The 13,956-nt window shown below is 38.7% G+C and overlaps 1 protein-coding gene and 1 long non-coding RNA gene across 3 annotated transcripts; both read right to left on the reverse strand.

Annotated features, from left to right (window-relative positions):
- Positions 1–4,947: 4,947 nt before the first annotated feature.
- LOC101158051 (uncharacterized) lies at positions 4,948–6,958 on the reverse strand. The gene is made up of 5 exons (XR_013648005.1): positions 6,862–6,958; positions 6,674–6,784; positions 6,353–6,592; positions 5,827–5,881; positions 4,948–5,507 (listed from the first exon to the last, which is right to left on the reverse strand). It is a non-coding gene; the product is annotated as an uncharacterized LOC101158051 (long non-coding RNA).
- A 2,166-nt stretch (positions 6,959–9,124) lies between these two features.
- LOC144984380 (cystatin-C-like) lies at positions 9,125–13,240 on the reverse strand. Of its 2 annotated transcripts, none has more exons than XM_078932557.1 (3): positions 12,958–13,240; positions 9,660–9,770; positions 9,125–9,333 (listed from the first exon to the last, which is right to left on the reverse strand). In XM_078932557.1, the coding sequence occupies exons 1-3, from the start codon at positions 13,153–13,155 to the stop codon at positions 9,244–9,246; spliced, it is 399 nt and encodes a 132-aa protein (XP_078788683.1). In that variant the 5' UTR covers positions 13,156–13,240; the 3' UTR covers positions 9,125–9,243. The 2 variants fall into 2 exon arrangements, with proteins under 2 accessions (XP_078788683.1, XP_078788682.1); XM_078932556.1 differs by lacking the exons at positions 9,125–9,333; positions 9,660–9,770 and adding exons at positions 11,882–12,110; positions 12,447–12,557 and having other exon boundaries at positions 12,958–13,201.
- Between the last annotated feature and the right edge of the window lie 716 nt (positions 13,241–13,956).

The raw sequence follows: 13,956 nt of genomic DNA on the forward strand, positions 1-13,956 counted from the left end.
CACTGCACGACATGCGTGTTTAAATTCACCAAGAACAAATTCTGTCTGTCATCAGAAAGTCGCTTTCTGCCCCACGGCACGTCAAAGACATCTTCTGTCGGGGGGCAGAAGATGTCCGGAGTGTTTATTGAAGTCGCCCCGCGTGTCTCCTTCTGCTATCAGCTTTGTGGTTCTCCCCCGATAAATACGAGCTCATTAAGGAAGATGTTTTTTCCGTGGCACGCGCTTTGTACGGAGCCATCAGCGCCTTTGAAATGCCATGCCGCCCACGCTCCTCGCATTGCATGGTTTACAACAGAGCATGACATATGATAGTCGCTGCTTTCTGTCTTTGTAATAAAACGCCTCATCTGTTAATAAAAATAAATAATTATGAATAAAACAGGTTTTTAGTCTTCCTGTTTGGGTGATTTATAGACAATGTGATGCTTTCAAAGGAGTTATAAACATGTTTAACTTTAGGGCTGAGAAGTAAGCTAGACTGTGATATTACTGCCAAACCACCTCCTTTCCCTGAGATCCTGGATTTCTGATAGTTAGCATAAGTGTGTGTGTGTGTGGGGGGGGGGGGGGGGGTGCTTCATTCAGTCTAACAGTCATCCTGTTGGAGCCAAGTTTCTGTTAAGGCTAGAAGACTAAGGTTGTTATCATTGATTAACTCGTTGACTAAGAGGGACTTAGAGGAAATGGATCGAATGTTCAATAAACCACATTTAATGACATCATCATTCTGCTTGTGAGTACTGCTGTCTGTCACTGGGAGGTTTCTGTGTCTCACTCCTTTCACTTGCCTTTCAGCACATAAGCTAAATTCTAAGAACTGCTCGACTGGGACTGTGGACCGTGGACCCAGTCGAGCACCTCAGTCCATAAAGAGGTAGGCACAAGGAGGCGTCCTGTGGCCTTGGGGGCCCTGACCTGGGGTCGCCCATGCTCCCCTCTGGCACCAGTCCAACACAAAAGGCCTTCAGCTTTCATCTGTTTGCTCAGTTGTTGGACAGGACAGAGTAAAAAAAGTAAAAGAAAGTGTTCCTCACTCAGTAGTTACCTGTGGAACGGTGGGTCCGTTTCGAGCCGCTGGAGTGCAGCCTCAGAGCGCAGAATCCAACTCATGTCGGTTCTGGTCCAGAACGTCCCAAACACAGACTCGTCAGAGCTGAAATCTGCGCCGATGACACGCGGAGCCCGGCTAAGAGGTGGGTGTCACCTTGCTGACGTCACCGGCCCTACCTGGTAGGGGCCGCGTGAAGGAGGGTTCTTCTTTCTGGTTTCGCTTTGAACAGGTGTTTCAGCCAAAAGTTTCACTTTCTACCCTGTTTTCACAGATTTTATGAATTATTTCACTAAAAAAATTTCGATTTTTTTTTTTTTTTACAACAAATATATTCAAACTTTAAGAAAGGAAATTTTTAAAATAATGGTAAAATTTTCAGAGACAAATATTCAACCAAGGATTAATTTTGACTTTCTCCACCCCCTCCTCTGCAGACTTATTCCCCATTAATTTTAAACATTAATTCTTAATGTTGATGTCTCTTATTATGACAGTAGATTGACCTTTTCGAATGATTTCCATACATTTTTAACGAGTATGCATGTTTTTTAAATATTATTTTAGAGGAAAAACAACATAACAAAGATTGAAATACACTGAATTATATTTCTGGTTCATGATTTTCCTGGGACAGGAACCCCACAAAGGACAAAGCCAGTGCAGATTATGGATGGATGAATGGATTTCTATGATCACTTTTATGATCATTAGAAAGTCTGAAAGCAAATATAGACCACTTGTTTATTTGAAAGAGACTTGTGTTTTTATTTTTATTTGTTTTTATCAGCTCAAACCAGAAGATCAATAAGACTGACTGACCCACTGTGATGTGTAATCCAATCATGTGTGAAGGACAAACAGCCGACATGGATGAGCAGCAGAACTGAACAGAATCGGTTCTCACTGGTGAGTTTTGTAAAGCCTGGCAAATTTATGGCTGGTTTAGAAATCCGTTTGATTACTTTTTATTAGCAAAAACAGCATCTAAAAATCTAACAAGTTAAAAATAATACATACATTTAAAGTGGTTGACATGCTTATATGTTTACAACAAGCTTTTTTTAGATAGCATTAAATATAATTTTTCAATTTTATACTTTCTGTAATCAAATTTAATAATATTTAAAAAAGGATGTTCAATGAAATGAGAAATTCTACCTGATGTAGAAACTGAAACTCATTTTACTGTTAAAACAAAATATTTTGCATAAATATTTTAATGGGGCTGCATGGTGGCACAGTCTTTAGCGCTCCTGCCTCACAGCAAGAAGGCCCCCAGTTCAAGTCCTGGCTGGGGGGCTTGAAACAGAACATCAATGGGGGGCCCTTCTGTATGGAGCTTGCATGTTCTCCCCGTGCATGCGTGGGTTCTCTCTGAGGTCTTCAGCTTCCTCCCACCGTCCAAAAACATGCTTCACAGGTCAATTGTTAACTCTAAATTGTCCATAGGTGTGTGATTTGTGCCCCTGCGACAGACTGGCGACCTATCCAGGGTGTCCCCTGCCTTCACCCACAAGTGGCCGGGATAGGCTCCAGCCACCCCGTGACCCCAAAAGGGACAAACCAGAAGAAGGAGATGATGATATTTAAATGTCCTTTTTGAGACAATGGAATTCCAAAAAATATTTTCTAATTCTAGTAATGTCCACCAGGTGGCAGCACACGTCTAGTCTTCTTTTTCAGGAGGTTATCAGACAATTAAAGCAGAAAATTCATTCAAACCTGGTTCTGCCAAAGAAAGAATTTTTAGTAAAGACAAACATTCACAGAATCTACTGTGTCTTATGAATAATTTTATTATTTACAAACCGAACATTACTGTAAATAAGAAAATTCAGGTTTTGATTCCTCTAGAGCAGTGTTTTTCAACCAGTGTGCTAGTGCCGTGGAAGATGGTCAAGTGCGCCGTGGGAAATTGCCCTCATTCACTGATCTAAAAACATTTTCCACTCCAGGATTTCAGCTCTCTGTTCATTCAAACAGGCCCTGATAAAACACTGAGTAGTTAGGAATATAAAAGATCTTAAAATTACTTTTTCTTTGTGTTTATTTAATTCTATCAAAGACATTTTGATAAGAATCACGGTAACGCGATTTAGCTGCAGCTATAACTGTGTAAGGAAAAGTCCCGCCCCTTTGACTGTCTCCGCCAATCATTCTTGAAGGCTTAACCACATGTTATCAGTCTGACCAATCAGAAGTGCTTAAAGTCTTCACTTCCTTGTTCTTAATTGCGCTGATAAAGTCGCTCAGTTCTAACAAAAATACCAGCTAAAGCTCGTCTTTAGCTGGTGGTTCATCTCTTAGAAAAAAACAGCCGCAACTTCCTGCTTTTTCTGCCACAATTTTCACAAAAATCCACGTGAGACTGCGGGAGGGGGGGGGCTGTCGATCAATACAGACCATGAATTTCTGCTTTTTTTTTTTTTTTTTTGGATGCTGGTGTGCCGCGGGATTTTTGTCAGGGTTAAAGTGTGCCGTGGCTCAAAAAAGGTTGAAAAACACTGCTCTAGAGCAGGGGTGCTCATTTCGTCGATCGCGATCGACCAGTCGATCTTCAAGGACATGAGGATAGATCGCAGGCCAGAAAGGATAAATAAATAAAAAAGTACTTCTTAAAAAGCCCGAGCCATTTAAAATCCTCACCGAGAAGTACGGGACATGATTGACATGCAGAATGGCCAATCGGACATCCTCTGATACATACGTCACTGCAGACGCGTGTTTAAATTCACTGAGCACAAACTTCAAAAATTCTGTCTGTCATCAGAAAGTCGCTTTCTGCCCCGCGGCACGTCAAGTCCCCGCGAGAAGATCACTCCGGACATTTGGAGTGTTTATTGAAGCCGCCCCTCGTGTCTCCTCCTGCTATCAGCTCTGCAGTTCTCGCCCGATAAATACATGCTAATTAAGGAAGCTGTTTTGTCCGAGGCACGCGCTTCGTACGGAGCCAGCAGCGCCTTTGAAATGCCATGATGATGCTCCCTCCATTGCACGGTTTACAGCAGAGCATGACATACGATGGTTGCTGCTTTCTGTCTTTGTAATAAAACGCCTAATCTGTTAATACAAAAGTATCTTTGTGTAATCTCACTGTGTAGTTTTTAATCATCAGTACATAAACAATAAAGTTCAAATAAACATGTAACTAATAAACATAACTAACAAACATTTACTAATAGTATTTTTTATATATACACACACACACACACACACATATATATATATATATATATATATATATATATATATATATATATACATATAGATATATACAAATATATATATGCATATATATATATAGATATATATACATATATATATACATATATATATATCTATATATGTATATATAGATATATATATGTATATAGATATATATATATATCTATATATAGATAGACATATATATATCTATATATAGATAGACATATATATATATATATATAGATAGATAGATAGATAGATAGATAGATAGATAGATAGATAGATAGATAGATAGATAGATAGATAGATAGATAGATAGATAGATAGATAGATAGATAGATAGATAGATAGATAGATAGATAGATAGATATAGATATATATATTTATATATATATAGAGGTAGATCTTCAAGACATTGTCGATTCAAAGGTGGCTCACACGCCAAAAAAGTGTGAGCACCCCTGCTCTAGAGATAATAATTAATTAACATTCTTTTTGTACGTTGATATCTTCAACATGTGTACTAGTAAAGCTGGGGATACATTTCTGTCATACATGCTGTTAATATCTTCATCTGTACGTTTGTAAGACTCTCATGTGTCACCAGTTTTGTTTGTCAAAAAAGCATTTTAATTAAAAAGAACCAAAAGAGAAAATGTACATTTCAGAAATAAAGCATGACTGCATTAGAATGCCAGCAGGAAAATGTTTATTAGAGAAGAAAGCAAGAAAAAGCAAAAACAACTGAGTGGATCTGTGTGAACTCGAACTGTCAACAACTGAAAATCATTGGACTTTTCCATGTTGAAAGTGTGTCCATTTTCTAATATAATGCTTTGATTTAATCCCTCTTTTTTCATAAAAACAAAAAATGTAAATCTACTTTGGAGAATGTTAACTAAACTCCAGCCACTTTGATTGCCTGACAATTTCATTTTGAAAATTGGTGTTCATTTTTTTGGTTGTAGTCCTACATCTGACCACTAGATTTCACTAAAAGTCCCTAAATAGAACCTGAAGGCGTTGCAGATTCTCTCTAAAGCGCGTGCAGAGCTCATTGGTGACTGCACTGATCCTCAGCTGAACCAGGCTCTTCTCATCTTCAATCAAGCCATTTTTTAATGCATTTGTCAAACACCTTCTTGTTGGAGTGCCACTTAACATGTTTGACCCCAGGCTGACTGCACACGGATATGTTGCCACGAGTGTCCAGCGTCTTCAGGCCAAACGTGTCATTCTTGTAAAACTGAGGCAGGAAGACAATAACATCAGGTTTGTGTGTTAAGAATGATCTGCTCAGATCAGATCTGGTATAGAAACTAAGGATTGAAGAATTTTCTACTCTTTGTTTGTAAGACTTTATTTGTTTGATGTCATGTTCTAGTGTTCTTATCTTGTTTACAGGATTTTGTGTTAAGGAACAATCTGCTCAGATCAGGTATAGAAATGTCATTATTTAAGGATTGATAAAGGTACTGTTTTTTTTTACCATATAATCCTACAATCACTGTAAATGATGTCTAGTTTTACTAAACGTGTGGTTAAAACCTCTTGCAACCACTTACCATCTGTTCCTTCATTTCAACAACTTCTTCATTGTGGTTGTAGAATCCAAAGAGGCTGCAGAATAAAAGTAGATAATTAAAACTAAGAGGAAGCTGTAGGAACTTCTTTCGAACACAAACTTTTGTCATCATGCAAAAACATGTCAGCGTGGTCAGGAATTAATTCTTTTTTCTTTAGGCATCAGTGAAATCAGACAAATATAAGGACGCAGAGGAAGGTAGATATTATTATGCAAGAATAAACTAAGATGCATCTGCAGCCGAAACAACACGACCTCCAGGCAGGACTTTATATAGTCAAACAAATGTCTAGAAAAGAAGGATAAAAATATTTTTTTCGTTTTCTTCTACATATTAATCCATTATTAAATGAAGAAAATCTGTTTTATTATTTAACTTTTTTTTAAAATGTTTTGGTTCACATCCCAAGAAGAATTTTTTTATAACTCTTTCCAGATCATACAAATGTAAAGCAGCTCTCTACTCATTCATGTTGTTAGGGATAAATGAGTGGAAACACGGATACCTGGACTGCCACGGGGTGATGACATTATCATCCGGTCCTCCAATCAGCACCAGCTTCTTGATGCGCAGGAAGGTTTTTCTCCAGGCTGCAAAATGCAAATGTTTTTTATATTTAACCATCTTCTTGCTGCCAAAGGAGGCATCCAAATCCCGCTATCTGCCATCTTGCTGTGCGGTTTTTCTCCATTCAGCAGTGGCAGGAAGTTGCTGTATTCCAGGTATTGTTTCCTGTGATGAGGATCTGCAGAGAAAACATGGGTTGCAGTTTCTATTCTTCTGCAATCAATAAATGAAAAACACTCTTTAATATCTCTGATTTTACCGTTCCAATAGTTGCAAATTGAAACTTTCTCCTGTGAATATTTTTTGTAGCATAAAAGGTACACTAATTCTCTTGCAGGAAGGGGAAAAATTTTGCGCAAGACATCCGGCACTGTGAAGTTAGAGCACACGTTTCTTTTTAAAACGTTGCTAGCTTCCATCAATGACTTTCACACCAACTTTGCTGACCTCCAAACTGCCCAGCCAGCGGTGAAGACAGCGCAATGAAGCTGTGCACGTTGTGGTTTGGGAGAGTGGAAAGAACTCCTCTGCAAATTAGACCCCCTTCACAATAAAGGAAAGAGCACATTCAAGACGCTTAGAAAAAAATAAGAAAAATTCTACTTCTAGTGGCTATTCTAGTGATCAACAGCACATGTAATAACCCTTGTGCTATCCTAGGCACTTTACCATTGGGAGTTGGGTCATCTAGACCCACTATACAGTGCGCTGAACCTTTTTTCTTCAATGATTTGTGATCTTCACTGGTGTCCATGGATTACATGAAATCTTTCCACCTTTATCCACCTTTGTCATGGTAGGGAGAACACGTCAATGTAAGGGTGGGGTCATCTAAGATAGCACAAGGGTTAAAGTCATGTTTGTGAGCCAACAGTTGAAACTCATATTTAGTTTCCTTTCAGTCATTGTGGAAATATCCATAAAGTAACTGAGAACTCACGTTTAAAAAACCAGATTGATGCAGCAAACAGGAAGAATTATATATACATCTGACAAAGACAAAATGTTAGTATCTGTCTCTTTTAACCTCATTGATACAGTCATTTTATGCTTAAAGGTTTTCTTTGCACAGTTACACTTTAGGTGGAGGTTTCAGCTTTGCTTTCTCTGAGTTCAGATGATGAAGGGCTGTCTCTCAGCTGATCCACATGCCTGCTGTGTGCACACACTAAAACTAAGTAGCTTTTTTTGTGTGCAGCACTCAAAGCACCTCCACCACATCTCAGATGGTACTTCCTCCTTAACCCACAGAGTTTAAAAGTGGCTGTTTGGGTCTGAGAGAGCTGTAACCATGAGCTTCTCATGAATCCTCCTCTGATATGTTCTGCATCTCAGATTAAATGCTGTTTAAGTCTGGGTGAACCTTGAGAGAAGCACAGAAGATGGACTCCCTCTGGAGACTTCTCCATGATTTTTTGGATGACGAAGGCGAAACCTTCAACCTGGTTCCACATGGGCTTAGTGCTGTTTCCATAGTTGAACAGATCAATCGCTGTCACCTTGGTACCTGGATGTGCCTGCAGGGTTTCATGGTGCATAAAAGTGATGTAGTTTACAATCTGTGACACATGTGGACATATAAACGTTACCTTCATGACATACGGTCATTCAATTCCGTTCTGAGCTGTTCAACATTTTTGGTTGGTTGGAAGTTACGCAGCTTACGCGTATTTTACGTAGTTTAAGCCTAAATATTGTGTAAATCTAAGCAAATGTGCGTGATAGCAGGATGCATACACAAATTTGTGGCTTTCCACGACAGTTTCACATAAGTCTAACAGACTTTTCACGCGTGTAGCACTGATGCATAGCTTTTATATAGTGAATACGGCTCACAATACACATTAAAATTACGTAATTGGTGCACGAATAACAAATGAATTGTGTGTAAACAGCGCAATATTCACACACGGTTTATGTTCTAACCTTCTGTAGTTTTACCGTGGTTCATTCGTGATACATCTGGGAAAGTTTTGCATGAAGATCCCAACTTTTCTCACTTTTTCCCTGATTTTCACGTATGACCAATTTTCATCCGTGAAATATGCACAAAATCTTCAGAGTGGCTGTGTGACACGGCCTTGAACTGTAAAAAAGAACCAACTTGTGGATTTTTTTGTTCTTCTGTCTGAGTGATCTTTGTCTACGGTAGTTTTTTTTTTTACATATGCCGTTTAAACAGCTGCTTAAAAGTAATAGAAATAACTACAATGATTTTAAATTTAAATCAAAGGCACAGACTTACAGGTGCTATATTAGGTTTCAAGGGTTTATGACACACAGACCTGAAAGTGAGGAAATCCACATTTAAAATGTTTTAGCTCTTGAAAAGGGATTTCCTGTCAGCCCTCTGCAAACACCTCACAGGGAGAAGGACATACCTTCTTGATGAATCCAGTGAGCATCTTAAAAGACCTAGGCCCACTTAAGATCCCGTGGACAAGGATGACGGGCTTGTAGGCGCTGGTCCAGCCGGCTGCCATCAGCAGCATGAGGACAGCTGGGGTTAGGATAAAGCTGAAAGTCTTCATGCTTATGCAGTTGACAAAAACGCTTTCAGCCGACTTCTCTCTGCTTTTATGTTCATGAAGGCACCCTGACTTCCTAATAGAGCTGAAATGTTGACGTCACAAAACCATTTCTGATTTATTGTGGCAGAAAAAGGGAACTTCAGTCCCTTGTCTTTCAAAATCAACCAGAAAGTCCAGAATTCAGTTCAATTCAGTTTTATTTGTATAGCTCGACATTACAAGACAGTTGTCCTAACGGTTAAATCAGTTATAAACTGAACAGACTAAACAGGGAGGGTAATCACTATATAGTTCTTGGTTAAGAATGCAGCTGGTGGCACTGCTGTTCCATCAGCTGTATATCATTGAGCCATGGGCGACTCCACACAACGAATGTGCATTCGTAAGTCTGAAAGACAAGATCAGCAGTCATTAATACATGCAGAACAATATGATGGTTAAGATTGGTTGAAAAACATCATTAACATAGTGGAATTTAAACAGTCATCATCTTTGTTTATAAAGTGATTTAACACAATTAAAATTGAAGCACATTAAAGCTAAACATAATAAAACCTGATTAAAAAACAGATTTAATAAAAAGGTGAATAACAACATAGTAAAATCTTGAAGGTAAAAAAACCCAAAAATCTAAAAATGTAAAATAACAGAGCAAATTTTTACCAAATTCAGTGCTTTTTTGTCTGTAAATATAAAAATATTTTAAATAAATACCTTGGCCATGGGTGAATTTGAGATGGGAGAACACCCCGAAACATTGGAGTTCTTTCTGCACAGAGTTTTGGCTATTTTCACAGTAAGGAAGTAATTGTAGCCTTCAACCACCTGTATTTAAGAAAAAAATATCTAAATTTAAAGGAAGCAAGAATGGATTGTGATTCAAAACAACATCTAAGACCAGCACAGCTTAAATTATCTTGTCATTGAAATATTTATCAAACTGCTTCTTTTTATTCTTTCTCTTTTGGCTTTTCCCATCAGGGGTTGCCACAGTAAACAAGTTGCATGGTAAACTTGGCAATGTTTTATGCCGGATGCCCTTCCTGATGCAACCTTCTCAAAGCAACCGGGCTTGGGACTGGCACAGAGGTGGAGAAGGGAACAGGGAGCAGCCTGGATTTGAACCCTGGTTTCACAGATGGAAGGTGCTGCAAACCAGCACGAGCTAAACCGGCTCCCCTTACTGTAATAGTTTAATAAAGCAAAAGATAAAAAATTGTTGAAGATGAAAAAAAACTTTCTTTAAAAAAATCTTTAAAAAAAATATTACTCAACTAAAATGTTTAGCCTGAATTTATTAAATAAACTGCTAAAGGTGAAAAAATAACAGTGAAAATGTAGATGACTTGATTGGGGAGGACAGGTCCTGCAGTTTGACTGAAGCCGTCCATTAAACTGTTGTGCTGAATCGGGAGCAGATGAAAAATACAGTTGGAAAAAGCTTGTAGCAGTGACATTGCTGCTACAATCAGTAGAGGTTCCCTGCTCCACTCTATTCTGATGCAATCATTTACAGACAAATATATCCATGTACATCTTTGGTTTCCTCGACTAAACTGGAATCTGGGTCAAAACTGTACCGCTGGATAGCTCCAGCCACTTTTGTTGCTCTGCTAAGGTTAGGATGGGGTTGTGAGGGGCTGTAAGCTAGTGGGGGCAGGCTTTCGCCCAAAACTCAGAGGAAAGTTTTTAATCAACTCCTTGCAGCTCTGCATAACCTATGTCCTAGAACAGTGGTCCCCAACCCCCGGGCCGCAGACCGGTACCGGGCCGTGGGTCATTTGGTACCGGGCCGCACAAAAAGAATAAATAACTTGCAAAATAACGACTCCGGACAACCATAGTGTTTATTTAAGCCGCCCCGTGTGTGTGTCCTCCTGCTATCAGCTTTGCGGTTCTCCCCCGATAAATACGAGCTCATTAAGGAAGCTGTTTTGTCTGTGGCACGCGCTTTGTACGGAGCCATCAGCGCCTTTGAAATGCCATGCCGCTCATGCTCCCCGCATTGCATGGTTTACAACAGAGCATGACATATGATAGTCGCTGCTTTCTGTCTTTGTTATCTTACTGTGTAGTTTTTAATCATAAGTATATAAACAATATGTTTCCAGATATCCAGAGGCTGCTCTGAACTGGAGCGGCGCCATTCTCTTTCCAACTTACGGGTTTCTTGTTTAAGAGAACGAGTTTCAGCGTTAAACCACGGTGCTACTCGGTTTTGTCTAACGAACTTAGGTTTCAAGGGGGCAACAACATCGAGTGTACTCCTGAGTGCTTGTAAGGCATCATTAACAAACTGGTCATGTATGCTAGGACTGATGCTATGGGAACTGGACTCAGAGTATTTTCTCAGAATATCACTAAGTACTGGCTGAACTGTGTGTTTAAACTCAGACACAGAACGGTCAGTTAAGGTTCTTCTAAGCTGTTTCTTATTCACTGGGGCAGAAGAATGTTCCAGTGTAAGCTGGAAGGTAATCAGAAAGTGATCAGAAATGATGGGGTTAAGAGGAAGAACACTCAGCTGGCTGATCTCTATACCATGGGTTAGAACAAGGTCCAGGGTGTGCTTATGACAGTGAGTGGGTTCATTCACACTTTGGGTGATACCAACATCATCTAATAAAGCTGCAAAAGCCTTTCCTAGACAGTCACTGGGGTCATCAACATGAATATTAAAATCCCCTAATATTATAATTTGATCAGAATCTAAGACAATAGTCGATAGGAAGTCGGAAAACTCAGTTAAAAAGGATAAAGCTGAAAGTCTTCATGTTCATGCAGTTGACAAAAATGCTTTCAGCAGACTCCTTTCTGCTTTTATGAACATGAAGGCACACTGACCTCCTCTACAGAGCTGAAATGTTGACGTCACAGAACCATTTCTGATTTATCGTAGCAGAAAAGGGAACTTCAGTCCCTTGTCTTTCAAAATCAACCAGAAAGTCCAGAATTCAGTTCAATTCAGTTTTATTTGTATAGCCCGACATTACAAGACAGTTGTCCTAACCGTTAAATCAGTAATAAACTGAACAGACTAAACAAAGATGGGCATCTTTAGAATACCCCTCTTGGTTGAGAATGCAGCTGGTGGCACTGCTGTTCCGTCAGCTGCATATCATTGGCCAATAGGGGTTCGAACACTTTGAATGTGCATTCGTAAGTCTGGAAAAAAAAGATCAGCAGTCATTAATACATGCAGAACAATGATGGTTAAGATTGGTTGAAAAACATTATTAACATAATGGAATTTTAACAGTCATCACCTTTGTTTATAAAGCGATTTAACACAATTAAAATTGAAGCACATTAAAGCTAAACATAAAACCTGATTAAAAAACAGATTTAATAAAAAGGTGAATAACAACAAAGTAAAATCTTGAAGGTAAAAAAAAACATATGACCCCCCCCAAAAAAACTAAAAATGTAGAATAACAGATCACATTTTTACCAAATTCAGTGCCTTCTGTCTCTAAATATAAAAATATTTTAAATAAATACCTTGGCCATGGGTGAATTTCTGATGGGAGAACACCCTGAAACATTGGAGTTCTTTCTGCACAGAGTTTTGGCTATTTTCACAGTAAGGAAGTAATTGTAGCCTTCAACCACCTGTATTTAAGAAAAAAAGATATAAATTAAAAGGAAGCAAGCATGGATTGTGATTCAAAACAACATCTAAGACCAGCACAACTTAAATTATCTTGTCATTGAAATACATGAAATATTTATCAAACTGCTTCTTTCTGTAATAGTTTAGTAAAGCAAAAGATAAAAAAAATTGTTGAAGATGAAAAAAAACTTTCTTTAAAAAAATCTTTAAAAAAATGTTACTCAACTAAAATGTTTAGCCTGAATTTATTAAACAAACTGCTAAAGGTGAAAAAATAACAGTGAAAATGTAGATGACTTGATTAGGAAGAACAGGTCCTGCAGTTTGACTGAAGCCGTTTGTTAAACTATATTTGACATTTTAGGGTTCTGCAGGGCGTATAAGTGAAATGTTACCAACCTGTCCCTGAACCCTGATCACATCCACCACTACGTAGAGGTACTGGTCGCTGGAACCCTTGTTGTATTCTTTCATAGCAAACTTCAGAGCAGCTTGGACTTCCGGGTCATTTGCGTTGATGTCTGTCGGACCTCCTGGAACCTGAGCGGATCCAACAGTCAGCAGGGCTGCAAAGAAAGGAAAAGCACTCTTCCACATCTCTGTTGTTGTTGTTTAGACGCAGCAGGACACAAAAAAATAAAGATAAACAAGCTTAATGAGGCTTCAGTTTATATACAGAAGGAGGCATGAAGCTCAACCAATCAACTTTCTGAGAGTCAAATCTCCGGAAACCTCTGACGAGGATTATTTTTAAAAGACAACTGAGATATAGTGACTACTAAAAATGTTTGATCCTTTGATTAGAACCTTACAGATCAAGATGACCAAAGTGGAACACACATACAGATCGTGTTCACAGAGATTGATAGGAGATTGTGTTTTTTGGGTTTCAAACATTGATAATGCCAGAGATGAGTCTGTGCTTTCTAAATATAAGACAATCTCTGTCCTTGTGTCATCAAAAATAGTTTTGTCTCTAGTCCATCGTAGAAAAATCACAGCCTGTACTTTATTTTGATATACTTGTGACAGATGTTATCATCAATGACATTAGTCTAAAACATGATATCAGCAGAGTGACTAGCATCATCACTGACTCCACCCATCCTGCTTTCCCCCTGTTTGATCTGCTGCCCTTTGGCAGAAGGTACAGGTCCATCAGAACCAGGACAAACAGACTAAGGAACAGCTTTTTTCCCCAGGCAATCACCATACGGCCACACTCCAACCACACCCCACTTTGACTTTTTACATATGCTAAATCTCACAAAATAAATCTAAATCTACACATGTATACAATATCTTGAATTCTGGACAATAACCGGGTCTCTGTGAAATAACAAACAATACTTATATGCTGAGCTCATTGCAACTCAACCCATTCCATTCTATTCTGTC

The sequence above is a fragment of the Oryzias latipes genome, chromosome 16 (assembly GCF_053564925.1).
Source record: "Oryzias latipes strain Hd-rR chromosome 16, Olatipes_Hd-rR_3.1".
Classification (NCBI taxonomy): Eukaryota; Metazoa; Chordata; class Actinopteri; order Beloniformes; family Adrianichthyidae; genus Oryzias; species Oryzias latipes.